This window comes from Hyaena hyaena, unplaced genomic scaffold (genome assembly GCF_003009895.1).
Source record: "Hyaena hyaena isolate Hyena2069 unplaced genomic scaffold, ASM300989v1 scaffold_227, whole genome shotgun sequence".
NCBI lineage: Eukaryota > Metazoa > Chordata > Mammalia > Carnivora > Hyaenidae > Hyaena > Hyaena hyaena.
The window spans coordinates 549,907-575,780 of record NW_024080859.1 but is presented as its reverse complement, the minus strand read 5'-3'; the positions used below and the strand labels follow the sequence as shown (position 1 = coordinate 575,780).

The 25,874-nt window shown below is 54.8% G+C and overlaps 1 protein-coding gene across 4 annotated transcripts in view; it reads right to left on the bottom strand.

The window, feature by feature from the left end:
- UNC13A (unc-13 homolog A) overlaps positions 1-24,908 on the bottom strand; it is a 60,174-nt gene extending 35,266 nt beyond the window's left edge. For all 4 annotated transcript variants that reach the window (XM_039243366.1, XM_039243367.1, XM_039243369.1 and 1 more), the window contains exons 1-11: positions 24,887-24,908; positions 15,541-15,570; positions 14,858-14,957; positions 12,905-13,022; positions 11,322-11,445; positions 10,646-10,719; positions 9,550-9,604; positions 7,756-7,791; positions 4,429-4,636; positions 549-1,097; positions 212-320 (exon numbers count right to left, since the gene is read on the bottom strand). In XM_039243366.1, coding sequence (XP_039099297.1) covers positions 212-320; positions 549-1,097; positions 4,429-4,636; positions 7,756-7,791; positions 9,550-9,604; positions 10,646-10,719; positions 11,322-11,445; positions 12,905-13,022; positions 14,858-14,957; positions 15,541-15,570; positions 24,887-24,908 — 1,425 coding nt within the window. The remainder of the gene's footprint in view (positions 1-211; positions 321-548; positions 1,098-4,428; positions 4,637-7,755; positions 7,792-9,549; positions 9,605-10,645; positions 10,720-11,321; positions 11,446-12,904; positions 13,023-14,857; positions 14,958-15,540; positions 15,571-24,886) is intronic.
- Between the last annotated feature and the right edge of the window lie 966 nt (positions 24,909-25,874).

Below are 25,874 nucleotides of genomic sequence, written 5' to 3'. Positions count from 1 at the left end.
ACGGTCAGTGGGCAGGGCCACACTGTCTGTGGGCGTGGCCACACCGTCCGTGGGCGTGGCCACACTGTCTGTGGGCGCGCCGCGGCAGGGCCCAGAGAAGGACCTAGGTGGACGGGGTATGGGAGTGGTGGGCAAGTGGGCCAGCAGGTCTGGGCACGGCTGTGGGCAGGGCACTGGGCCTGACCGGACATCGGGTGCTGCTTTCGCTCACCTCCTGCAGCTGCAGCCGCACTTTGTTGAAGGCTCGAAGCCAGTTGGCCTTGGCCCTGGACATGGAGTCCTGGCCCTCCTGACCTTCCTCGTCCTCTCGTCGCCTGAAACTGAGGCAAGGGGCGTCGTGAGGCTCCAGGGCCGGCCCTCCCTTCACCCCCCACCCCTGCCAGTGATGTCGGGCCCTCCATGGCCTCTCTGGCCCTCCGGAGACCCAGTGACCCCCCTGCAGCCCCTCTGCCGGGCCTCAGCGCCCCTTCCGCTTTCCCGGCCATGACCCTGTGACGGACTCCCCTCCATTCCCCAGGGCCGCAGCACCACTGGCCCCCTCCCATTACCTCTCCTCAGACTTGGGGGGCTCTGACTCCGGTGCCCGCTCGCCTGCGGGCACCTCCTCCGGTGCGGCTGGCTGAGGGGCTGCCTTGGCCACGTCGCGGGCCTCAGCAGGTACGGCCGGAGCCTTTTCCTCCTTCTCCGCGGCGGCCGGCGGGAGGCTGACACGCTTAAAGTCTTTGGGCTCGGCCACGGCCACCTCTTCCCGCTGGGTGTAGCCGCGGATGTCGTCAGGCACCTCCTCCTCCTCCTCCAGCTCCTCCTCGTCCTCAGGCAGCTCCTCCTCCTCCTCCTCCTCCTCCTCCTCCTCCTCCAGGAAGTCCTCCAGGTCCTCGTCCAGCTCCTCGTCCAGCTCCTCCTCATCCTGGTCCCAGCGCGGCGAGTCCTTGTGGTAGCTGACGGAGCTGTGGCACGAGTGGTACGAGTCCCGGTCCCGCTCGTCCTCCAGCTCGGAGCCCTGCAGGCTCTGCTCGTCCGGGTCGAAGTCTTCACTCAGCTGTGAGCTGCCCTGGCTCAGTTCCCCGGAGGAGGCGTAGCGACTGCTGCCGGTGGGGCTGCGGGGACCAGCGGGGGCTCAGCAGCGAGGCCGGGGCACCGCCTGTCCCCGCCCCCAGCCACACAGGCGCCAGCACCCCGCCACTCCGAGCGCCGATCCTGGCGTTTCCGGTCTGGGGATACAGGCATTAAACGCGATCGATGACCGATCGATGACGTCAGGGATCATCGACGTCCTACTGCGTGTGACTCCTGTCCCCGCGCTGTGGGGGCTGCAAATATGCTGGGGGCCCCAGTCAGTCCCTCACCTCCAGCCTTTGGAGACTTAGCGCTCCTGCAACTTGAACCTGACCATGCCTGGCTCTTGATGTCCGCAAATCTAGATGTGTTCCCGCCTGTCCCCAAGAATACTTGCTTCCCATGGAAGCCACAGAGGGTCTTTTTCAAATCATAAACGCAAGCACATAAGTCCCTGTTCTAAAACCTTCCATAGCTCCCTAGAGCCTTTGGTATACAATCCGAGCCCTGCCTTACACCCCAGTTGTGGCTCAAACCCTCCAGCCTCCCCACCTCATCTCCCTCTGTGGACCCATCTCTCCCCCCTGCCCCAGCCACACCAGCTCTCTCTCTCTGTTCCTCCAGACCCCTACACAGGTGCCCACCTCTGAGCTTTTGCCCTCGCTGTGCCTTCTTCCAGGAACACCCTTTTATCTGCCCACATCTCTCTTTTTTTTTTTTATAAAATTTTTTTTAATGTTTTATTTATTTCTAGGAGAGAGAGAGAGAGACAGCGTGAGTAGAGGAGGGTCAGAGAGAGAGGGAGTCACAGACTGAAACAGTCTCCAGGCTCTGAGCTGGCAGTCAGCACAGAGCCCGACGCGGGGCCCGAACCCACGAGCCGCGAGATCATGACCCAAGCGAAAGTCGGACGCTTAACCGACTAAGCCACCCAGGCGCCCCTATCTGCCCACATCTCTTTTGGTGCCCGCCAACATGTCGTCTTTGAGTGAGTTTCCCCCACCCTCTGGCCAGTCCGGGTCCTTATATGCTCCTTACGTGCGCCCTGGGTCGTTCTGGACGTGACCAGGAAGAAACATCTATCCCTGCTTGAGGGCAGGCAGCGTGACACGTGGGCCACCCCTCGTCCCCCTTCTAATCATTCAATCAGTCACTCAACAAACATCATCCCTTGTCTTAAGTACGTCCTCCACTCTCAAGGACCGGGACCCCTTTCCCCAGCCAACTCCAGAGATGCCGTAGGGAGCAAAATGGGAGTCTCTCCCTCTAGCCATTGTTTGCTCCTTTATGCATTTAGTTAATGGCTTTTAGTGGCCCACCTTGCAGACAGCAAGGGACAGGTGAGGGATCAGCAAGTATTACTTGGCTGGAAAGGACTTCAACTCCCTCTGCTGACAAATAACCCTGAAGTCCATCCCGGCACATCCTGGGGCCCCTGGGGAGGGGCAGCCTCAGACCGGAATCCCAACATAGGCCGGATGTGTGCACCTACCACCTCGGGCACCACCTAAGTTGCCCCAGGCTCACCTTTGGGGCCACCCTCCCGTTCTGGCTCTGACGTACTGAGTCCCAACACAGCTCTCACCCCACTCAGATGCTTCCCCTGGCTCCTGCACCCCTGAGTTAGCCCCCATGGGCCTTCCTGATCATGATCTGGCGCCTGGTCTCCAGCCTGTGGCTGAGCGGTTTCCTCTGCCTGAAATTCCCTTCCTCGGACTTGTCATGTATCCTTCAAGGGCTAGCTCCCAGGCACCTTCCTCCAGGAAGTCCTCCTTACCCTTCCCCACTGCTAGAGCATCCCGTCCTGCCCCTCTTTCCAGCCAAGCCCTGGCCAGTGGGATGGGGGGGGGGTCTGTGTCCGGCTCTGTGTCCCCTGCCTCTTGGATCATCCAGCACCAGGCAGCACAGCCAGGATGGCCCGGGAGCCCGGCTTGAGTCACTCTCAGGGGGAATGCAAGCCATTTCTGCCTCTACATCCTCTCCCCCTTCTGGAGGGTCTCCTCTCACCCCTGTGTAGCCTGACCAAAGCACAAGAGGAGAGGATTCCTCTGTCCTCGCCCCCCTCCCGCCCCCCCATCCTGTCCCGGAAGCGCTCACAGTAGACAGACTTCTCCAAGTAAACACTTTCTGGCATGTTCTCCGGGTAGGATGCTATGGTCACTCTCCGTCTCTTTTTCTCCAAGAGCAGATCTTTCCTTTCCTTTCTACTCACATTTGATATCTTCCTCTCCTTTCAGGTGTTTCCGACAGGTTGAAACTTTGTTCCCATAATCGCCTAAGTCTAAGCCGGTTTGAGAGTATGCAAAGGAAGGGGAGTGAGACTTTAAGGGAGGAAACGTATCCTTTGGGGAGCAAATATTTTGGAAAGAGACCCACAACCAAAAATCACACCAGGCCAGCGCCGGGCACCCCGTAGGTTCCCCATAAACACCGGTCCTCATGATTTACCGCTGTGTGACCTCAAACAAGGGACTTAACCTTTCTGTGCCCTGATTCCCCCTCTGCCAAATGGGCCCCGTAACATTCCCGCCCAGAGGATGAAATGAGACGAGGCAGGGCAGGTTCTGGTCCAGCGCTGGGCACACAGTCCGCTCCGAATGGCGCTCTCTGTGCTGTTTACCCAGCAGTCACTATGTAGCACGTTTGGACATCTCTCTAAGCGCTTTACAAACACACTATCTGTTTGATATCTTGTTTGTCATTGTTCTGTTTGGAAACCAAGGCTGCAGTGATGGGGTCAGCGAGGAAGGACGGCAGGCACCACTTTCCGCCTCATGGGCTTAAGGACCAGCACCCCGCCCTGGGCAGTGGTGTGGCCCACCTAATGGACAAGTCTGGGGACGGCCTGCGTTCAAGGGGGTAGCGTGGACCGAGCAGGGGCAGCTCCCAGGCTGCTGTGCCCGTGCCTGCCAGCCAAAAGCAGGCCACGAAGGGGGGGGGGGCAGGGCGATGCCAGGACCACCCGCTGGCTGCTCGCTTGGAGGCTTTTGTAGACCACCGGCCCCACCACCCTCCATTAGTGCTCACGTCTTCCTCCACCGGCCCCTCCCCTGCCCGGTGGGAGGGCACACAGAAACCAGTGCCCTTCAAGGGAGTGCCGAGGCACCCCTATATTTCGGGGGCACCACTCAGGGGCCTCCTGACCTATCTCCCTTTCTTCAGCCAAAGTAGGTCCCCTTTTATCAAGCTTGCAAGGTTTTCTTACAAGATTTAGGGTAAAGAAAGGGCTCTATTACCGACAAGAGAGCAAGGATGCTGCTTTCCTAGACCCGCTTAGGTCCCCCAAGTCCTCTACTCCTCTCTCCACTCTGGGACACAGAGCCAGATACATGCACGTGCACACACACGCACCCCCTCCTCCACCATGGCTACCTGAGGGCCCGCGGCTCGGAGAACTCCTCATAACTGTGCACGGAGTCGCTGTAAGATTCCCGGGAACCCAGGGGTGGTGGGCGGACAGAGTACTGGTGGACTGAGGCATTGGGCTGGGATGTGGTGTAATAGGGTGGTGGGATGCTGTTGCTTGTCTCACTGCGATAGTCACTGTCACGATCATCCACCGCACTGTCAGGGTCATCGTCTGGAAGAGAGAGGAGGGGAGGGAAGAGAGTGAGGAGGGGAGAGAGAGAGAGGGCGTACAGCAGAGGCCAGCGCAGTCTCTCAGACTTTGGGAGTCTTCACTGTCTGCTAACCCAAGAAGAGGGATCTTTGCCAGAAGGAAGGAAGGATCTTGGGTCATATTAACAGAAGTAGAGGCTTGAGGATAAGGGAGGTGAAAGCCCTGCTTTGCCAGTCAGAGTGGACTGGGATCCAAGGTAGGTCCTATAATGTAAGGAGGACAAGAACAAATTTGAAGGTGTCCTTCAGCTCAAACGTGAGCACGGACTTTGCCAAAGCCCAGGCTTTCTGAAAATAAGATGAGTTTTTCCACCAGGCAGTGAGCTTCCCGCAAGAGAAGTCACACAAATACTCACGGGGAGGTTTTTACAGGGAGATCAGGGGGACAAGGTTGGAGTATAAATTTCCTTTAACCCTCAGAGATTTCTTGATGTCCGAGGATGGGGATTCTAGACCTGAGCTCACATGTGCAGGAACAAAGATGGGGGCTGAGGATACTACAGCCCTCGGAAAGATTAGATTCTTAGGTTAGCAAGACCATCGCATACCAGAATCTATCACTAACACGGAACAGGGTGAAGTGCTGAACTTCAAGTGTCTTATAAGAATTAAAGGATATTTTATTTTATTTTTTTAAATGTTTTTTTTTTTAAATTTATTTCTAGGAGAGAGAGAGAGAGAGACAGCATGAGCAGGGGAGGGTCAGAGAGAGAGGGAGTCACAGACTGAAACAGGCTCCAGGCTCTGAGCTGGCAGTCTGCACAGAGCCTGACGCGGGGCTCGAACCCACGAACCGCGAGATCATGACCTAAGCGAAAGTCGGACGCTTAACCGACTAAGCCACCCAGGTGTCCCTTAAAGGATATTTTAGTTGGTTTGTTTCCCTTGATAAAAAGGGAACAGCGTCGAAGGATATTAGATTGTGGTAGAGCAGTAGAGAATCAATTTAGAGGCAACCCTTGAAAGCAAATGGGCTGCAAAAATAAATAAATAAATAAATAATAAATAAGTAAAATAAAGCCCTTGATTAGGCCCATGGCATCAGTTTACTGGTGATATTAAATGCCAAGGGGGTGGCTTGCCCCTTTTTATGCCTTTAGGTTTCTTTCCTCCTTTCCCAGATATTTGTATATTTTCCTTGCCTTATTATTTGAATCTTCTAATTTTTCCCCAGTGAATCGTGTCTGCTTCTATATATTTGACACACAGGTCCATTTTTTATAAAAGGAATGAACTGGGGGCACCTGGGTGGCTCAGTCGGTTAAGCGTCCGACTTCAGCTCAGGTCATGATCTCACGGTTCCTGAGTTCAAGCCCCACGTCGGGCTCTGTGCTGACAGTGCAGAGCCTGGAGCCTGTTTCCGATTCTGTGTCCCCCTCTCTCTCTGCCCCTCCCCTGCTTACACAAACACACTCTCTCTCTCACTCTCAAAAATAAATAAACATTAAAAAAATGTTTTAATGGGGTGAACTGTTTCAAAAATTAATTTCATCCTTCAGGTAAAAACCTATTTGGATTCATTCCCTAAGTTATTTTTCCTTTTGAGAAACCTTAGATTCCTGTTCAGCTAGCAAAGCCGGCCTCGCCAAGGTTACCGTGGCCTCCCATTTTCTCATCTGACTTGGGCCACTGTGACCTACAAGCTTTTTATCCCTGTCACAGGCAGCCACCATCTGATGTGCTGTGTGCCATCAGTGCTGCCATTCCAGGCAGCAGCAGATGTGAATTTCCACGGCTCAGATCTACACACATCAGGGTGTAACTGTGGGGCCACGGCGGCCTGAAGTGGGGGATCTGAAATCTAGACCATCCCCCAGGGAACTCTGGACAAGTTGTCAATGTCACCAAACGGTTCCTTTGAGCAATTTGTTTTCTACCCTGTTCCCTGGGGGTATAGTCTTTAACCAAATTGTCATTCTTCCTGCCAAACTGTCCTTGACCCAGCCAAGACGTCTGTAGCCAAGCTGCACGAGGGTGTGGGTGTAGACATCGAATGGTTTGGGTTTTTTTCCCCCAACACCTTGGCTTGTTTCAGGGGCAAATGGTTTCCTATTGGATTATTTTCGCTTTCATCCTGCCTCTGCTTTTTGCCAAATGGTTTTTGACCAAATTGCCTGCTTGCCCCAATAGGCGTTTTCAGCCACTTTTGTCTCCACGAACTGGCCGGGTTGTCTTTGTTCTTCTAGACCCAATTACCAGCTTTCGCCAAATTGGCTTTAACCAAAAATACCTCTGTGTTTTTACTGTGTTGTTTGTTGATGGCAAACTGGTTGTTAGCAGGCCTTCTTGTTTGCCGAGTGCCTGTTTGGGCTGAATCGCTTTGGGACAAGTTGTTTGGGATCAAAGAATTTGTAAACAGTTTCCATGGTCCCGGAGGGAGGGTGACGCGGAGGTTGTCCGTCAGGATATGGGCGCTGGGTGGGGGAGCTCCCAGGCGGTGGGGTAAAGAGGAGGTACATTTATGCTCAGGCTATAAGGCTGGATTTCTCTAGAAGGGGCAGGAAATGGAGAAAAGGGAGCTATTCCTTAGGGAGATGGATGGGCGTCCGGCTGTGGGGGGAGGGGCTGGTCTCCAACCCCTGGGGTTAAATTGGAGGAAGATGGCAGGGGGCTTTGGGAGTTGAGATCTCTGGAGCAATATGTGTCCCGGCGGTCCCCGTCAGGCCACTCATTCTAAGACCCTCTTCCCCTCATCCCTACCACCCTCTGAGGGACCTTGGGGCCCATTTCCAGGTGGAGGAGGAAGGTGGGGAGACATAAAAGCGGAAGAAGTCACAGGAGAAGAGATGACGTTATACATGGGGAACAGGGGGAAGGGGTCACGGTGCCCAGCTGGGGACAGACAGGTGTCTGGTCTAAATGCCCCCTCCTCCAAGCTGAATCCCTCCACCCCAGTAACTCCCAGCCAGGCAGGGCGGGACCCTCCAGGGGGTCATTAATGGGCAGGGACAGGAGAGCCCAGGAGGGGTCTCGCCAGTCCTCAGGCCCCCCATTCCCTGGCGGGGGGCGGGGCAGGGGCCTCAGGGCTGCCAAGGCACCCGCCTCCCCGCGGCCTCCCAGAACATCAAGCTGAGTACTTACTCTGCTGCTCACCCCAGCCAAAATAATTCCAGTTGCCTACAAAGAGAAGAGGGGCAGAGATAATAAAAGGGAGCTGGCGGGGGGGGGGGGCACGGGGAGGGGGACTCCCCCATCCTCCTCATTTTCCCCAGCTCCTCCTCCCACCCCGGGACCTCGATCCCCTCCCGCCCTGAGTATCTTCTCAGAATATCACTTTAACCACTGACAGTTGTGCTGCTTTCAATCGTCACCTTGGGAGGAAGGTGGGGTATCCCCATTTTTCAAAGAGACCACAGGCTCAGCCAGGAAGGGATAAAGGGGGCATTTGGGCCCAGGGTTTTCAAACTCTGAGCTCTGGAGTCAGCATTTTGACTCTTGCCCTCCCGTTTCTGGAATATAAGGAAAGAAACACTGAACTGGAAATCCTACACTTTGAAATACCACCCCACACACTGGGTGGGTTTTAATAATTCTGTTCATATTATAGGTGAAGAATAGGACTCAGAGAGGTAGAGTGAGCAGCCTAAAGTCACACAGCTTCTGAGCATCAGGACCAGGGACAGAACCACATTTTCCCCCATCCCTCCTCATCCTCAGCAACTGGCGTCTTGGAAAAAATGCCTCGGACCAGAATCCTGAGACGTGGTTGCCTCCACGAAATGGAGGTGACGAAACACTCTCTAGAGAACTTGGAGGTAAAGGCTGGGGGGTTGGCCTCCACTCCCAAGTTGAACCCACCCCTCGCTTCAGTCCACCTGTCCAGGTGTCATCTGCTCCTGCCTGACATTTGTCCCCACCTTGATCCTTCCGTGACCCTGTTCGCCACCAGGGAGGGGGTTGTAATTTCCAAAGGGCAGTGATGACCCCTCCCCAGGCAGGGAAGCCAAAGGGTTTCTAAATAGCACCCCCCAAGGAATGAGGTCCCTCAGCTATAGCCCCCCAGCCGCTCCACCCACTGGGCTCCATCATTACCATCCTGGGCATATGGGGGTTGGACAACGCATACAAGGGAGACTGAGAGGGGATGAGAGGGGGATGGGGAAGCGGATGGAAAGAGAGAAAGAGGTTGAGAGGTGGGGTGGGATCAAAGTCATGGGTGAGGCTCTGCCCTGAGACTATATGACTTGTCACTTTCTCCCCACTCTAGAGGACTTTGGATGGCGCTTTTAGACATCTCCAGATGTCTCCCCAGGCGCAGTGCAGTGGAAAGAGAAGCAAACTTGGGGTCCCTCAGACCTGAGTTCAAACCCTAGCTCTGCCTCTGGCCGGGCGTGTGTAACCTCGGTCAAGTCGCTTCTCCTCTTGGGCCTCAGTTTCTCTGTCTCAGAAAATGGGCCCATGAAAAAGCCTGCATCCATCGTTCGTGTGCCTCTGTACCTGAGTTAGCGGGATTGTCTGTCCGCATCATCTGACTGCGGGCCGCTGGGGTGGGGGCAGGGGAGGTCTGTGTGGGCCCCACGAAAGTTTTTTCAGTGTGTTATAGTTCTTATCCAGGGTTTATTGAATGAAATTTAAGAGTCCACAAAGCGTTTTTCAAGTCTCCAGAAGGACTCCTCTGTGTCCTTCCAATAATCCTCAGGGGTGAAGTCAGTGTCAGATGCCCTCTTGCGAAGAGAGGGACACGGGCAAGCCTGTGACTACGCGGCAAGGCAGGACCCACAGTCAAGTCCAAGGTCTTTTCTTTCCACTGCACCGTGAGCAGGTACTGTGTGTCCTCAGGAGCCGTTCCTCTGGAGGGAGCGGCCTGTTACCCAGGACAGCAGTGGGGGGGGGGGGATGAGGGTCCAGCGGGTGCCCAAATCCAGAGATACTTACAACACTGGTTGCTGGGGACAGGGAGAGGCTTGTCTTGTTCATCTTGGAACGAATACTGAGAGGGAGGGAAGGGGAGAGGGTTCCTCTTAGGACGGGCCAGAAGCCAGGGGGCCAAGATGGTCCTCTGTTCTGTTCCATTCTGACCTCCCCCCCCGGTTCCCAAATTCACTCCATCTGCAGAAGGATACAGATGTCCACTGAGAAAGACACACACACACACACACACACACACACACACACACACCCCACGAGAAACAGAGGCAGCAAAAAGAAACACAGATGAGAGAAAGAAACAAATAGAAGTGGGGGAAACTGAGGCAGGGAGCGGAACAAAGAAGAAGGTGGGAGATGAGGTGGGACAAACACTGTTAGCATGCGAGCGTTGCCTTTTCTGCACTCCACCTCCCGCTGGAGAGAGCTCTGGTTTTGCCTGCGATTTCTTCCTCGCCTTCACTTTTGGAAGGCTGTTCGTCTGGACCTCACTGGGTCTTTGTGCTGTGATGATGCAGAGCCATGAAGAAGAAGGGGAAGGTCATGGAGGAAAAGCGGTCCAGGGGTACCTGGGGGTCTTGGATGGTTAAGTGTCCGGGTTCGGCTCAGGTCATGATCTCAAGGTTTGTGAGATCGAGCCCCACACTGACAGCACAGAACCTGCTGGGGATTTTCTCTCTCTCTCTCTCTCTCTCTCAAAATAAATAAACTTTCAAATAAGTTTTTTTTAATTTAGAAAATAAAGAAAGAACAAGTGTACAGAGGCCGGAGCTGGTGGGGGAGGAGGACTTTGAAGACGGTCTGAAAGGGCTGCCCAAAGAGGTGAGGGGCGTGGGGTGCAAGGCGGATGTACGAACTGCTGCAGGGCCCCTGCATCTCCTTGAGCGTATCTGGCAAGGGCGGGACTTGAGCCGATTGCAGTGGGTTTGTCGTTGGGGGACGTATGTTCCCTGTCGCCATCATGGCTTTAGTCCAGTTAGAGACACAGACATAGGGAGACCCATGGAGAGAGACACAGAGACAGAGAGCAGAGGACATGGGGAGACAGAGAGACAGACACAAGAAGAAAAGAGCTCCCCCTCCCCAACCTCCCCCCCACGCCCACCTCATCCTGGTCCCGCATGGCGTTCAGCTGCTCCAGCTTCTTGGCCCAGTAGCGTGCTTCCTCCTCAGGAATGTCTGGAAGAGGAGGCCTGGCTGTGAGTCTGGAACCTTCTCCCTGCCCCTCAGCCTTCACCCAGTGCGCGCTGCAGACCTAAGGGCTGGTCTCAGGGGGGTGGAGGAAGAGGAAGGGGGGTGTCCCATCCCCCTGGCCCCAACCGCCTTGGGAAAGAATGGTGGGTGAGAGAGGAGCTGCTCGCAGCAGGGGCGGGGAAGCCACAGGTTCTGGGAAAGGCGACATGGAGACGACTGAGCTGTTTCCAAGGAAGGAAGAGAGGCTGCTCTGTGTCTGTTCTTCTCTACATGTCGCCCTGACTCTGTTAGTCTCTCCTCCTATCCCCAGCTTACCCTGCGGCCTAAGACCTCACCAAGGACCAGCCCAGGACGGCTCAGATCCAGGCCCACAGGCCAAGAAGCATTTGCTGCCTGCCGGTGACCCAGAGGGGCCGGGGCGCGATCTGCAGGCCAGACGGACATGTGTCCCACTGTTTCGCTGCACCTGGGAGCCTCTCTCTTCTGGGGAGAGGAAATGTCGTCCTCAGAATGAAGCGCCCTATGAACCCACCCAGGCCTGGCCAGTCTCTCGGGTCTGGTGAGGGTCCTGGGCCCATCACACTCACCTAAAGGCAGCTCAAAGCGGGTGTCAAGGAGGATGCGGTGGAAGGTGGGGTCTTTGGTGCCGCAGATCTCACTGTCCGCCATGATGACCTGAGAGTCCAGTGTCAGCCACTCTCCAGGGCCCTCCTGGGGGTCGGGATGGGGTGACAGGGTCCAAAATGATGCAGGGTGGAGCAGGGACCTGTTGGATGCTGGCCAGCGGGCCCCCTACTCTCACAGAAGATCCCCTTCACCTCACCTCACCCCTACCCCAAGAGCTAGGGTCATGCCCCACTTTACAGATGACGAAACTGAGACTCAGAGAGAAAGTCCCAGTCCAGGGCAACGTGGTAGGTCAAGGACGCAGGTAGAAGACCCTGTGGGGTCAGGTAGGGGTGGTCCCAAGCTTGCATAGCTGTTCCTCATCTCTGATGAGGCGTATGTGGCCCTGGCTTCAAATAAAAGCCCTGATGCCCATCCAGGGGAGAACTCCCCACCCCAAGTGAAAAAAACAGACCTGCAGTCACAGGAGACAGAGTCAGACACAGACACCTCCTGCCCAGAGAGGTCAGGGCAAAGCCAGAGGAAGGGAGAGGGGCTGGGGCATCCAGAGGGAAGTTAGGGAAGGCTTCCTGGAGGAGGGTACATTGGAGCTGGGCTTAGAGGCTGATGGAAGGGATACTTGAAGCCCAGGGAACAGCACATGCAAAGGTTCAGAGGCCATCTTTGGGGCCTATAAGGGGTGGAGGTTGGGGTGTGGGGGGAGATGAGGCTGGCAATGTAGGCAAGTGCCATCAAGAAGGCCTCCCAGTGGGGCGCCTGGGTGGCTCAGTCGGTTAAGCTTCCGACTTCGGTTCAGGTCATGATCTCGCAGTTCATGGGTTCGAGCCCCGTGTCGGGCTCTGTGCTGACAGCTCAGAGCCTGGAGCCTGCTTGGGATTCTGTATCTCCTTCTCTCTGTCCCCCTCCCCCCGCTCACGCTCTGTCTCTGTCTGTCAAAAATGAATAAACATTAAAAAAAAAAAAAGAAGAAGAAGAAGGCCTCCCAAAAGGATGTCAAGAAAAAGTCCTAGGGTGGTAAGATCTCTCTGGGTTCCGCATAAAGGGGCTGAGTGGAAGGGATGAGACGTAAAGCCAGGAGGCCAGGGAGGAGGCCAAGCTTAAGGTCTACTACCTCCTCGGCTGGTGTAGCCTTTCCCCTGCACAAAGTCCTCATCACCCACAATATCCCTTCTCTCTCTTCCACAGGAATCCGTTTTCAGCAAGGCCAAGGGCTATGTAGCTTAAGACTACGTTTCCCAGACTCCCTTGCAGCTGAGTGTCCGTATGACAAGTTCTAGCCAATAGCATGTGAGTGAAGTGTTGTGAGCTGCTTCTAGGTTAGGCCCTTAACCAAGAGGGTGAGCCCCCTCCCTTGCCACCTTTTCTTCCCTTGACGGCAGCAGAGAGGAAAGCAGAGCAAGACAGAAGGCATTTAGACCCCAGTGACTTTGAGGCCACCATCACAAACATTGTTGGGGAAGGGAGATACGTGTCCATCTTGTTTAGGCCACTGGCCTCTGGGCCTCCCCAAGCCACTCTTCCCAACCCTCGGCCCACCACTCACCTCATTGGACTGGCGGATGGTCCGCAGGGGAATCCACACGGTGCCCACCATTGTGTCCCAGATGAGACCCTTGTTCCACACCTCCACTGTCAACCCCAAATCCAGGCGGTTAATCTCACTGTGGAGAGAGGGGAAGGGGCATGAAGGGGTAGGAGTGAGGGGTGAAGTCTCAGAAGAGTCCGTCCACCTGCCTTCACTTAGGACACACAGCCAACTGGAATTCAAACCCAGGCCTGGAGTAACTCTTGTTTTACAGAGGGGAAACTGAGGCCAAAGGGTCAAGCTACATGCTAAGGGAATCACAGCACAACCAGAATTATAAGCTGGGAAGGAAGGAGTGGGGAAAGATATCACACATCTCCTGCACCCCCAACTCCCTTGGCCTTTCCTCGAGCCCCCAGACCCACAGAGTACTGGCTAAGTAAGAGGCTCACATACTCTCGGCTCCCTACTACCCCAGGATACGGGCATTCAGGATGCCTCCATCCTTTCCAGGGTCACCTCTGTCCAATCATCCGGGGACACCCTGAGAACATGAAAGATACTACTTCCAAGCACTTTTCCGGCAGGACCCACCCTGGAAATACCCAGATTTGGAAGAAAACCTTGGTGAATGTCCCAGTTCACTGACTTTACCAATTTACTAGAGATTTATCTCAAGGAATGTTCTCGAATATGTCTGTGACCTGGTCGTTCAGTAACTGGTTTCCAGGGAGTTGGGGACCACACTGTCTCTCCTCTTTCGCACCTCCCACTCTTTCCTCAAATTCCTCTGCTCCAGGGTCCCACCTCTGGGCCTCCACAACTGCCAACCCCCAGTCAGGCTCTGCTCAGGGATTTGAGGGAGACCTGGGTCCAAATCCCAGCTCTGCCAGGTATAAGCCATGTGACATGGAGCAGGTGGCTTTGCCTCCCCAGCCCTCTGCCCCCTCATCTGTAAAATGCAGATTAAAATAGCACCCTCCCTCCCAAGGTTGTGGAGGGGAGACTGATTTAATCAAAGCCTTAGAAGAGGGCATGGTCATCATCAGAGAAGATGGGGTGTAATTCGAGGCCCTGAGTGGCTCCAGGTTGAGGGGAGGGTCCGGCTCATGGATTCATTCAGTTATTAGGCAAATATTTATTGAGCCACCTACTATGTGCCAGGCCTTGTCCTTGGCGTGGGAAGGGGCTCACATTGGGGACAGAGATCAACTGGGCCCTACCCTCCTAGAACTCACAGTCCAGGGCTAAGGGCCAGAAATGTGTCAAGAAATCACACAAATGACTAAAATAACAACTGGTGGCTAGACCTGAAATTACTTTCCAGTTGCAACTTGGGGATGGTAGTCAGGGAGGGCTTCCCTGAGGGGGTGACACAGGTGAGACCCTAAGGACAAGAAGGAGACTGCTGGGCACGGTGGGAGCAGTGGGGGAGAGGAGAGAAGAGCAAGTGCAAAGGGCCTGGGGCAGGAACAAGCTGGACATGTTGGAGGGATGGTCCAGAGATGGATGTGGCTGGGGCAGCTGCATCAGTAGAGATGGAGGGAGATGTTGGCAGGAGATCACAGGGGCCTGGCCTGGAAACGGGGTGCTGTGGAGAAGAGTGTGGGTTTTGTTCTGAGGTTCACAGGCCGTGAGCCATGGGCAAGTTTAGAGAGTGACAGGATGTGATTTGCAGTTTTAAAAATATCCCCCTGGCTGCCTGGAGAAGAACAGATTGCTGGGAGGCAGGAGGCGGGCAGCAGCAGGAGGCCAGGGGCGGAGGCTGGCGGGCAGCGGGGACCTGGCTGCTGGCCGCGGAGATAAAGGGAAGCAACTGGATTTAAGAAGTGCTTTGGAGGCAAAGCTGATGCCTGGACATGGGGCCGAGGGAGGGAGTGGAGTCCCAGACAACACCCAGGCGTCCGGCTCGCTCTGTGGGGCCAGCGAGCGCGGGGCCAGGCCATGCTGGCTCAGTCGCTGCGGACTCACAACATGAAATCCTGTTCCCAGCTGGGCTGGCTGCCCCGCACGGCGATGGTCGTGCTCTTGACATTTTGCACCTTCAGGGTCACATACGTGTTGAATTTCTCTGTAGTGGTGAGAACAGGGGTCAGCGCAGGGGCGCAGGGATTCCCCAAGTCCCTTCCCAAGCTCTAGATGCCCCTGTTATAATCCCCCGGGGTCTCCATGAGCTTGGAGCCATGGTCCAATAACCAGGTCCAATATACTGAGCTATTTCTGTGCTTACATCCCAGGCTGGGCCCCCAGAACCCCTTCCCTCCTCCCTAGTTCCTCAGAGCATAAGGGAAGGGCCTTGTGGAATTTGGGGATGCCTAATCTTGCTGCTTAGAAATGACTACATTCAATAGCTTTCGTTTTTTAGTAACAGTAAGAAACTCCCTTCGCATCTCTGAGCCTCACTTTTCCCACCTGTAGCCTGATCTTGGAGTCCCACCCTGTCTCGTAGGATCCTGGGAAGGGCGATTGGCTCAGGGTGAGACCTGCCTCCACCGGATTCTCCGGGGGGATGGCTGGGGAGACTTTGGGATCACATGCCAGGTCTGACACCCTGTGATGGGCAGCAGACACGCAGCCCAAGTCCCCTATCACTGGCTCAGACCCCTCCCCTATGTCCCCAAGACACAGAATAGGGCAGAAATAGAGGCACTTACCTTGGGCACCATCAAACTTGGCTTTTTTTACTGTGGAGAGAGACAGAGATAAGGAAAGGAGATGGGGAGAAAGGTGGGGAGAAGAGAGAGACAAAGCCAGAACGGAAATACACCAAGAGAGACAGAGAAGACAGAGAGAGAGAGAGAGAGAGAGAGAGAGAGAGAAGAAAAGCAGAGATGGAGAGCAAAAGGGACAGATAAAGAGATCAAACAGAAACCAAAAACAAGAGAGAGACAGAGATGAAACCAGAGACAGAGACAAGGAGAGGAGGAGAAACAGGAAGGAGAGGAGGGAGGCAGGGATGAGAGGGAGAGAGAGAAGCCATCAGAGAGATGAGCACAGGCAGACCTAAGAGTGGAAGGAAATTTGGACCCTGGGAGCAGTTTCTGCCCCTCTCCCCTCCCCATCAAACTCCCTCTAAAGCTCCCCCTTCTCCTTCAGCTGTGCCCTTACCCACAATTGAACAGGATTCAAAAGAAGGAGCTGGGCAGGGCAGAGGAGAGGCCTCCCACGGGAAGCCCTCGGGGACTGCAGCAGTGAGAGACCAGTTAGGGAGGAAGCAAGGTGGGGAGAGAGGAGAAAGGCAGTCTCCAATGACCCCCACCCCCCTGTCAGGCCAGTGAAACTTCTCCCCCAACTGTCCAGGTCAGTCTGTCGTACCAAATGCTCCATGGGTTTGAGGTCTAATATTCAAGTGGGACTGGGCGATGTAGAAGAGAAGAGCCCAGAGATCTGGCTCCACGGTTCACAGAGACATCCCAGCCCCAGCTGGGAGGCCGTTATGGCTTGTCCAGCCCAGAGCGCCTATGAAAGGCGAAACCCGAGTATGTGTCGGATCCCATGTAGTCCAATCTCTTCGTGTCTCACATAACCCACAGTCCCAAGGGATTCAAAGCAATTCTACTCTTTACCGGCTCTTCTCGCAGGACATTGAACTTACATTCAACAGCTCTCACACCCCGCAGCTGCCCCCAACATCTTTCTCCACCATCCACTCTGTACCTCTACCCCAAACATGCTTCCAAATGTTTTCCTCTGTTTTCCACAATCCCTTTCTCCTTTTCAGGGCAAGTTTTTATTTGCCTGGGCAATACATGCACATTTCACAAAATCCAAGGCCACCAAGAGATCAGTACATGGTGAGAATAAGGCTCTTTCTACCCCAGGCCTCACTATCCCACATTACCAGTTCCTAGCAGGGCTCGAGACACAGTCTGTGATTCAGAAGGTGTGTGCATGTGCGCATTATTTTACTTCCTAAGCCAATGGCAGCATTAGACACCCTCTGTAGAAACTTGCTGTTTCTCAGTACATATTGAAGAGCGTGTGCAAGGGAGTTGGAGGATAGATTCCTGGCAACGAAATTGTGCTTCTAGTCTTTGCTTTCTTTTGAGAGTCAAGTTGAGCCCTTTTCTGGGCAAATGCCATGGCCTCCCATCTTGGGTTCCTATCTCTGTCCGCATCACTTGACTTTTGCCTTGCAAAAGCACCCAAAAGATGCCAATGAGGAGAGAATTCCCATCAAGGGTGGGGGGTGTGGAGTGGTTCTAAACACTTGTCAGTAAATACTGTTTGTTCCTGCCACAAGCAGACGATGGATGTGTGTGGTGGGGGGTTGGGGGCCTGGGAGGGCAATTGATGCCCAGAAGCACTGAGTGAGCTCCCCAGAGCTGCAGAGCAGGAGAGAGAATGATCACCTTCCTATACCAATGCGAGCCCCCACCAAACTTGAAATGCAGACGGGCTGTACATGATACTCACCACACCTGGGTTTGGGTTGGGAGGTCAAAGTGCGGAAGGAGCTCTGGGCTGGACATTGGGAGGGGCAAGCACGGGTTCAGCATGGAGTCAGGTAGAGCCAGGTTCAGCCTATGGTGCTGTGTGAACCTGGGCAAGTGAACCCCCTTCTCTGGGCTTCCATCTCTCTCTCTCACTCCATCTCTCTCTTTCTCTTTTTCTGGATCTGGTTTTCTCTCCGTCTCTCTGTCTCCTGCTGGATTTTATCTCTGTGTCTCTGTCTCACTTTCTCCCACACCCAGAGTCAGTCACCATGTCCTAGCTTCCTCACCTTCCTATTCAAGACACATAACTGCATGTGCAAAGGCCCCTCTCTTGAGCGCACGCTCAGCCCCTGTCCCAAAGGCCCCCTCTCGTACCCTCAGCCCGACTCAGCCTACAGGGAGCTCAATAACCCAGCTCCTCACCCCAGGGGCTGAGGGAGGCTCAGGGACACTTAGGTCTGTGCCCTCCCTGAGTTCTCTGAGCTCTGTCCCTGGTCTATGAACAGGGACCCAGAGCAGGAGCTGCAGGTGTCCTTCCTGGGAGACCCCCTGCTTACACTCCTGTTGATTGGGAAGGGGTGGAGCAGTGATGGTGCAGAGGCAGGGGCCAGGCAGGGAGGAAGAATGGTGAGAGTCATGAGAGTCAGAGACAGAGACACAGAAGGAGAGAGACACACAGATGTCCACTAGGGAGGGCCAGCGAAAAGGAGAGGCGGAGTTGGGAGAGAAGGGTTGGAGGGGGGGGCTGAGGGGCTGATTGGTGTCTAGCCTGGGGGGGGCCTGGGCCCTGGTCTGCAGCTTCTGCTCTGGGTCCCCTGACCAGGGACAGAGCTCAGAGAGGAGGCCAGTCATTCAAGGTTTGTCCTCCATCCTCTCCTCCCGGAGTGGGGTGGGGCTGGGGTGTCCCTCCCTGTCTCCCCTCTCCTGGCTCTGTTTCTCTTCCTCCCCTTCTCCCCCATCTGTCTGTCTCTGTCTCTCTTGTCCCCTCTCACTCAGACTACCCACTTTCCTCCTCCCTGGGCCAGAGGGTAAGGAGCTCAGTTGGGGCCCATCAGCAGTGGAGTGATTGCTAGAGGGCTCTAGCTCTGAACGCCGCGGCCAGGCTCTGACTTCCAGGGCCCTTCAGTGAGTCCAGGTTGAGGACACTAATGTATATTCCTTACTGAGAACCCAGAGGGAGGAGGGGGAGATTCAGGGGTGGGGTTCAGAAAGAAATGAGGAATCAAGGAAGGTGCTCAGAGTGGGGAGGAGGACTCAGAGGGGTATGGGGTACAGGGTAAGGGGTGCAGGGGAGAGGACTAGGAAAGGAAGAGCTGCAGGAAGCTCTTGGTGGGGGAAGGGGACTCAGGAAGGCAGGCAGAGAAGCGGATGTTATCAGGGGAGGGGCTCAGAGGAGGAGAGGCCTTAAAGGAAGGAAGGGGTCTCAGGGAAGGGACCAAGTCTATCTCCTTCTGTCTTCCCCCTCAGTAACTGTCCGAGTCCCTGCCGCCTTCACCACCATAGTCATCACATATCGGCCCTGCCACTCCCTCCCAACCCCCCTGGTTCCCGCCAGCCGCCTGAGCTGCAGTATCGGGGTCAGCGGGGCGGAAGCGCCACCCCTCCCCCGCGAGCTCCTGGTCACACGCACAAAGCTATTTATAAAGTGGGCACAGAGGGCGTGGGCGAAGCGACAGCTGGGAGTAGCGGGTGGGGGAGGTGCCCACCGCTGGCCCCTCTGACAGGAGGCCGGGGAGACACCGCGTCACGACTGTCAGCGGCCTGGCGGCCCTTGGGGGCCCCTTCAGCGCTGACCGGCTAATGTGGTTACACAGGCAGATGCTGGCCAGCGCAGCATCGGGAAGGGAGGAGCAGACGCTCAGGCTTCAGGGCTCCCACAGGCGCCGCCAGGCTCTGCGCCTCAGTTTCCGCATCTGGGAAGTGGAGCGAAGTAGGGCCTTCTCCCTTCCTCCCTCCTCTTCCTGCTCCCCTTTCCTCTTCATCATTATTAGATGGGAAGATTAGAAGGAGGTATTATTATACGGCCATTACTACTATTTTATCATTACCATCACCAGTATCACTACTACCTGTATTATTTGCTTGGGTTCTTAGTGTGCCCCTGGTCTGGACAACCCTGGAATCGAGGTGAATCCCAGTCTTTGGGCACCTCCTCCCCAACCTGCCAGGCCTGGAGTGGGGGCTGGGGAATAGTGGAGTCCAACCATCAAGGGAAGCGTCAGAAAGCCCCCTTGAGAACATGCTTACTGGGTGTCAGCAGACACTACAAGGTAGGGGAGGAGGGTAGGGAAAACATGAAGAATTCAGAAATGGATTTTAAGATATTTGGTGGTTTTATGTGTGATGTCAATGGCCCGTATGAGTTTTGTGGTAAGGACCCTGGCCCTACTGGCTTTCATCTGGAAGAGAGGACTACTACCTTCCATTAACAGAAACAAGCCAGAGCCCAAGTGAAGAGTTCAGTGTAAAAACACAAACACACCAAGAACCTTGACAGGGGTTTCTGTGTTTTTTACCCACTGTCACTAAGAGCTGGGCCTGGCATATAGTAGGTGCTCATTAAATAGTGTTCAACGAAGTAATGCCATAATTTCTTCCTCCAGCGGCCCTGCGGTGAGATCTGCCCCCTCTGCACGGGCGGGCGCTGTCCACAGAGTGGCACGCTCTGCCCTTGCTCTGTCCACGGTGCTGAACCCCTATCCCTGGTTTACCGCCAGTGAACTTGACACGTCTTTTTACCTCCTGTGTACTACTGAGCCCTCCTCAGGCCTGAGAACGCAGTGAGCTCTCAGGAAATGTCCTACACCCACGGACCTCCTTCCAGAAGGCTTTTAGTCCCCATTAATAAAAACACCATCATTGATTTTTCCCTGTCATTGGCTCACACTTAAGGAACCTTTCCACAGGCCAGGCATCATGCCAAGGGCTCTGTGTGCCTCATCCCACTGGAGAGTTCTGGCAAACCTAGGCAGTGGGTGCGATTAGTGTGCCCATTTTGCAGATGGGCACACTGAGGAATGAAGAGGATACAGGACTTGCCAGAAAGTGGTGAATTTAAGGGTTTGAACCCAGGCCTACTGGACTAAGGATGTTCTGGTTGGCACCTCACAGAGTAAGCCCATTGTATGCGGGAGGAAAGTGAAGTGCGGGTTAGGAAAGGGGCTAGTACTGCAGCCCTGAAGATGAATCAGAGCCAACTCTGGAGGGCATCCTATGCTTATAGTGAGAGCAAAGACTCACAGTCATCCTCTCCTGGCTAGGTGGTATCAGAAATAGGGCAGCCAGGGGAAGAGGGATTTGTGAGGGCTTTCTGGGAGAGAAGCAGAGAGAAAAGCCACAATGAATGGGGACATAATGATATGTCTCTTTATTGAGTAAGTGAAGGAAAAAGGTGATCCCAGGACAGATTCTCACTCCATGAAAGGAATGGTTAGTCTTATTCCAAGAAGAGGTTCAACCTTCATCCTCAATTCCCAGTAGGCTGTGGAGTCAGACAGCTACATCTCTAACTCTGTGGCACTAAGCAAGTTGCTGAACCTCCCTGAGCTTCAGTTTTCCTTATCTGTAAAATGGATTTCTGTAAGGATTAAAGAGGCAATGGCCATAAAAGTCCTCAGCACTGTACTTATAGAATGCCAGATAAATGGGGCTTATTTTTTTAAATTTTTTATTTATTTCTAGGAGAGAGAGAGAGACAGCGTCAGCAGGGGAGGGTCAGAGAGAGAGGGAGACACAGACTCTGAAATAGGCTCCAGGCTCTGAGCTGGCAGTCAGCACAGAGCCCGATGCGGGGCTCGAACCCACGAACCGCGAGATCATGACCTAAGCGAAAGTCGGACGCTTAACCGACTAAGCCACCCAGGCGCCCCTTATTGTTGATATTATTAGTTTTGAGGCAAACTCACCCACGTACACACTTGCTAATTGTATGCAATATTCGTTCACCAAATATTTATGGAGACTTTAAAAACATTGAGTGGCTTGGCAAAATGCTGTAAAACACATAGGAAGCTCTAGAAGTGAATCCCCACCACCACGATTTTACACATGCTATTCCATCCACCTAGAGCACCATGTCCCTTCTGCTTAGCTCACCCTCATCTTCTGAGACCCAGGAAATGTTGAGGGTCAAGAGGGAGGTAAAAGCATGCTTCCTAAAGGGAAAGAGCTCTACCTTCCCTGGCTCCCTCGGCCCTTCCCTATGCTTCCCACTCTGACTGCACCAGCATGAGGCCAGGAATGGTGCTGGATCTCCAGGAACAGTGCCTGGCATATAGTAGGTGTTCAACAAATGCTTGCTGAGTAAATATATGAATGAATTCACGAAGGAACAAGGTTCCTTTGCAGACTCAAGACTCTGCCAAACCCTACCGAGTGGATGGGGGTGGGGTGGCAGTGGGACTCCACATAGATAAACAAATGAGAGGGGGCCAAGGCAAGACTTGTGCAAGGTGGTCTTCTATATGTTGATGTCAGACATGTATGCAAGAGCTTACATTTGTGTGTGTTTGCACGTGTATTTGCTCATGTTATCAGGGCAGGCAGGTGTGTGTACATGGGTGTGTCTGTGTGTGTGTGTATGTGTGGAGGGACATGTGCTTATGTGTACCATCTGAATGCAGGTGATGATATGCACATATGCGTCAGGGGGTGCTATGTGACTGTATGTGAGACATGTGAGTATGTGTGAGTTTAGGTATCTGTAGGCTTGCAGGTGATGTGTTAATTAGGAACATATGTTATGGTGTGTGTACGTATGTGTGTTATATGTTATATGGAATGTGTATTTGTTTACTTGTGTGTACACATATAAATGTATATTTTATGAGTCATCACTTATCTGTTCAAAGGGGCTGCTTTGAATGTCCAGGCAAGTGTCATCATGCATGTACACATGTGGCCTTGGTGTGTGCTCATGTGTACATGTGTGTTTCTTGGGATTGGGGCCCTGGCAGGTATACACAAGTACATGCCTGTGTGTCAGGGCATGGGTTGATCTTTATGTGATATGGATATTGTGAACATGCATCAAACATGTTTGGATACATCCATGTGGGCATGCATGCACGTGGACACACATGCCTATATTTTGGCGACCATGTCTACACGGCAGAGCAGCTGTGTCCCATATAAATATGCGTGTTCACACACACACATGAATGTGCACATGTGTCCATGAGTGAGTGTGCATTCATAGGCATGTGGCCTTCATGGAACCTTGGTGGGTCCTGGGTATTTCTGTCCACACAGGGTGAGTCTGTGTATGAATGTTCCAGTGCATGTGCGTACAGATATGGGCAAACACCAGTGGGTTCCTGGTTGGGGGTGCAGCTATTTCCTCCGCTCCAAGGATGAGCTCAAACCCATGGAAAGCCCTCCCAGCCTGGCTCCACTGCTGCCTTGCCCCCTCTCCCCCTTCATTGACCCCCCTCAGGCCCAGTGAGCATCACCCCTCCCCCTCCCAGTATTTCACCCTCTCTCCACTTCTCTTGGCCTCCTCCTCTGCGTTATTGCATTCCCTATACATCTCAGGGCTTTACTCCCCACCCCACCTTAGCTTTGCCCCTCCCAGCAACACCCCTCCACTCTACTGGTGATTCCCTTCTTGTAAGTTCCACAGAATCATCCAACACAATTCTTCCCCCAGGCCTCCATTTCTGGAAGCCTCACCCCTCTTACTGCCCCTCCCTTCACACCACCCCCACAGCCCAGCCTCCAGTTTGCGTCAGAGTTAAGGGTGAGATTCCTCCCCCCTCCACACACACATACAACTAGGCAAACCTTCCAGAGGAACCCAACTTGGAGGATGTGAAACAGGAATAAGACACCAAGTGGCCCCCTCCTCCAGTGCCAGCCCCCCTTGGCCCCACTGCTAGACAACTTAGAGGAGGGGGAGAGGTCAGTAGGAGTTTGGACGTTCGCCTCCGCCTTTCCTTTAGTCACTGGCGGTTTCGGCGGGGGTGGGGGGGTCTCCTCCACTTCCCCACTCTCGTAACTCCATAGGCCAGGGGGTAGTTGGCCTCCGATCTTATGGGCCTTTGGGCCACCATTAGCCACGGTCGGGAACGAGCTCAGGGAAAGGAGGCCCCTGTCCCTTTAAGAACACCCGCGTCCACGCCTGCCCAGCCCCGAGCGACAGCACTCTGGAAGCCGCCGCGGCAGGGAGCGGGCGGGCGGGGCAGGGTTTGTGAATGGAACGATAGAGGGGGAGGGGGAGAAGGGGGAGGGGCGGCGGGGGCGGTTCCCGGCTCTGGGCCTGTTCACTGGGGTCCAGGTGGAGGCCGGGGGTTCAGGGCTCCCTCTCTCTCTCCCTCTCCTTCTTTCTATCACACACACATACGTACACCCTACACTCCCTGCTGCCTGAGGTCTCCCAAAGTCTAACATCTCGGGCCACACCAACACATTTCTGAGACCTCAGCCTTCTTGGAGGGAGTAGGTGAGTGACAATGGTGGACCCCAGTCCCCGAAACCCAAGGTTGAGACCTCTATAAGCCTTGAGCCCCTGTTCACCACCATCCCCGCCACCCAAGGTCTCCCAGAACTTGAGTTCTCAGCAGGAATGCCCGGGATGCCTGAGTCCTGGTGGACTCTCTTCACCCACACCCCAGCCTCAGAAGTGGGGGACAGCGATCATGCCCCTCCTGTGTCTCCCTCCTTCCCTCCCCACCCCAACGCAGAGCGTGGGCCTGGGCGTGGGCCTCTGTGCAGATGGCGTTCGGCCCCAAAATAGCTCCACCCCACCTCTCCCTCCCTTCATTCGGTGCAAAGTGGGTGAGGTGAGGATGCCGGGAGGGGTGCAGGCCAGCACTGCAACCCTCAAGGGGTCAGCTCCCAATGGGGAAAGCCGGTTAGATGTTCTGGAGTGCTGGAGGGGACAGGGAGTGAGGAGACCCTCAGGCGATTCCCCCAGCCCCCAATGGAGAGAGTCCAAAGAGTTAACGGGAAAAGCGTCCCCAGACCCCAATCATAACCCTCTCAGGACCTAGGGAAAGTGTCTCCCTTCCCAGGCCTCTTCACACCCAAAGCTGAGGGATTTCTAGAGGTCGCCGTTGCCCTAATGGGCAAGCCCCCTTACCCAAATCTTACCTGCTCAGGGCTCGGAGACCCCTCCCTCTGCACTCCTTTTCGAATTCCAAGCCCAGCCCGTGTCCCTGAGAACCCGCAGCCCAGCCCACCGCACAAGACTCCCTCTAAGTACCCTACAGGATCCATTCAAACTAGCCAGCCCAGCCCCTTCCACACTTAATAACCTGGTCTACATAGACTCCCCGCTCTAGACTGTTTTCAGATAGAGCTCCAGATCCCCGCTGGCGTCCACGCGGGCCTCCGCATTCAGCCATATCCGTACGACCCCCAGCAGCGGCCACCAGGACCCCCTGAGAACGCAGCTACATCTACATGGATCATTCTCGGCTCCCTGACGCGTCTACAAGGGCTATCTTCTCAAAAGTCCAGCCTCGTGTTCTCGGGTCACCCCCTCAGGAGCCCAGCCGCATCCACACGGACCTCAAGCCCAGTCCAGGTCCACGCCAGTCCCCAGCCTCGCAGCCTCGCCTCCTACCTCCAACGCAAAGTAGAGACATGTCTCCGGGGTCGCCGGCGGGCCGGCTCTGCCAGGTGGAGCTTAGCGGCCACTGGGCTGGGGCATGGCCGGGGCTGCAGCCCGCGCTCAGCTCACGCCGGGGCCCGGCCTCCGCCGCCGGCCATCTTGGTTCAGCACCGGGGGTGAGGACAGCTCCTGACGTGGTGCTGATGTGGGGCTGGCGGGCGGAGCCCAGGGCCGCCTGATGGGGCGGGGGCGCTGCAGGCTTGGGGGAGCTTTAAAGGGCCGGAGCCGGGTGGGGGCTCCCCGTCCCCCAGGGCTTCCCGACCAGAGGGACAGCGAGCGGCCTCACTCCGGTTCCTTACAGGTTCTGCGTGTTTTCTCCTCTGCTGGAGTCGTTTTGTGGGCTCTCTGGCTTTCTCTGGAGTCCTTTGGTGTCTTTACTTTCCCTATCTCTATTCCTCTGTTTCTGCCTATGTCCGTCTCATTGCCTGATTCTCTATTTCTTTCTCTCCCTGTGTCTCTCTGTTCCTTTTTCTCTCCCCATCTCTTGGTCATGGTGTCTCCCTCTGAGCATCTTTCTGTCCAGTCTCTCTGCCTCTCCCTGTCTAGATCTCCTTCTGAGTCTCTTTTTCACTCTTTAAACTATTCAGTCTGTGGATCTTTGCATACACTCAAACCGGATACTGTCCTTCACTCCCTTGTGTAACTGGCAAACTCCTATTCATCCATCAATGCCTGTGTTGAACATCCCCTCTTCCAGGAAGCCTTCCCTAACTCCACCACAACGACCCTTCACTTACCTTCTGGACTCCCCCAGCTCCCAACTCTTCCCCTGGCTCAGCCCTGACCCCAACACATCTATTCTCCCCCACCTTGCCCACTTACCTAGCTGGGCAGTGCCGTGGGGGTTCAACACAATGCTACTGATTTTCATCCACGTTTCTGTGTGTGTGGTTGTAACACATGCAGTTTTCAATGTTCTACAGTATTCTCTTGATTATCT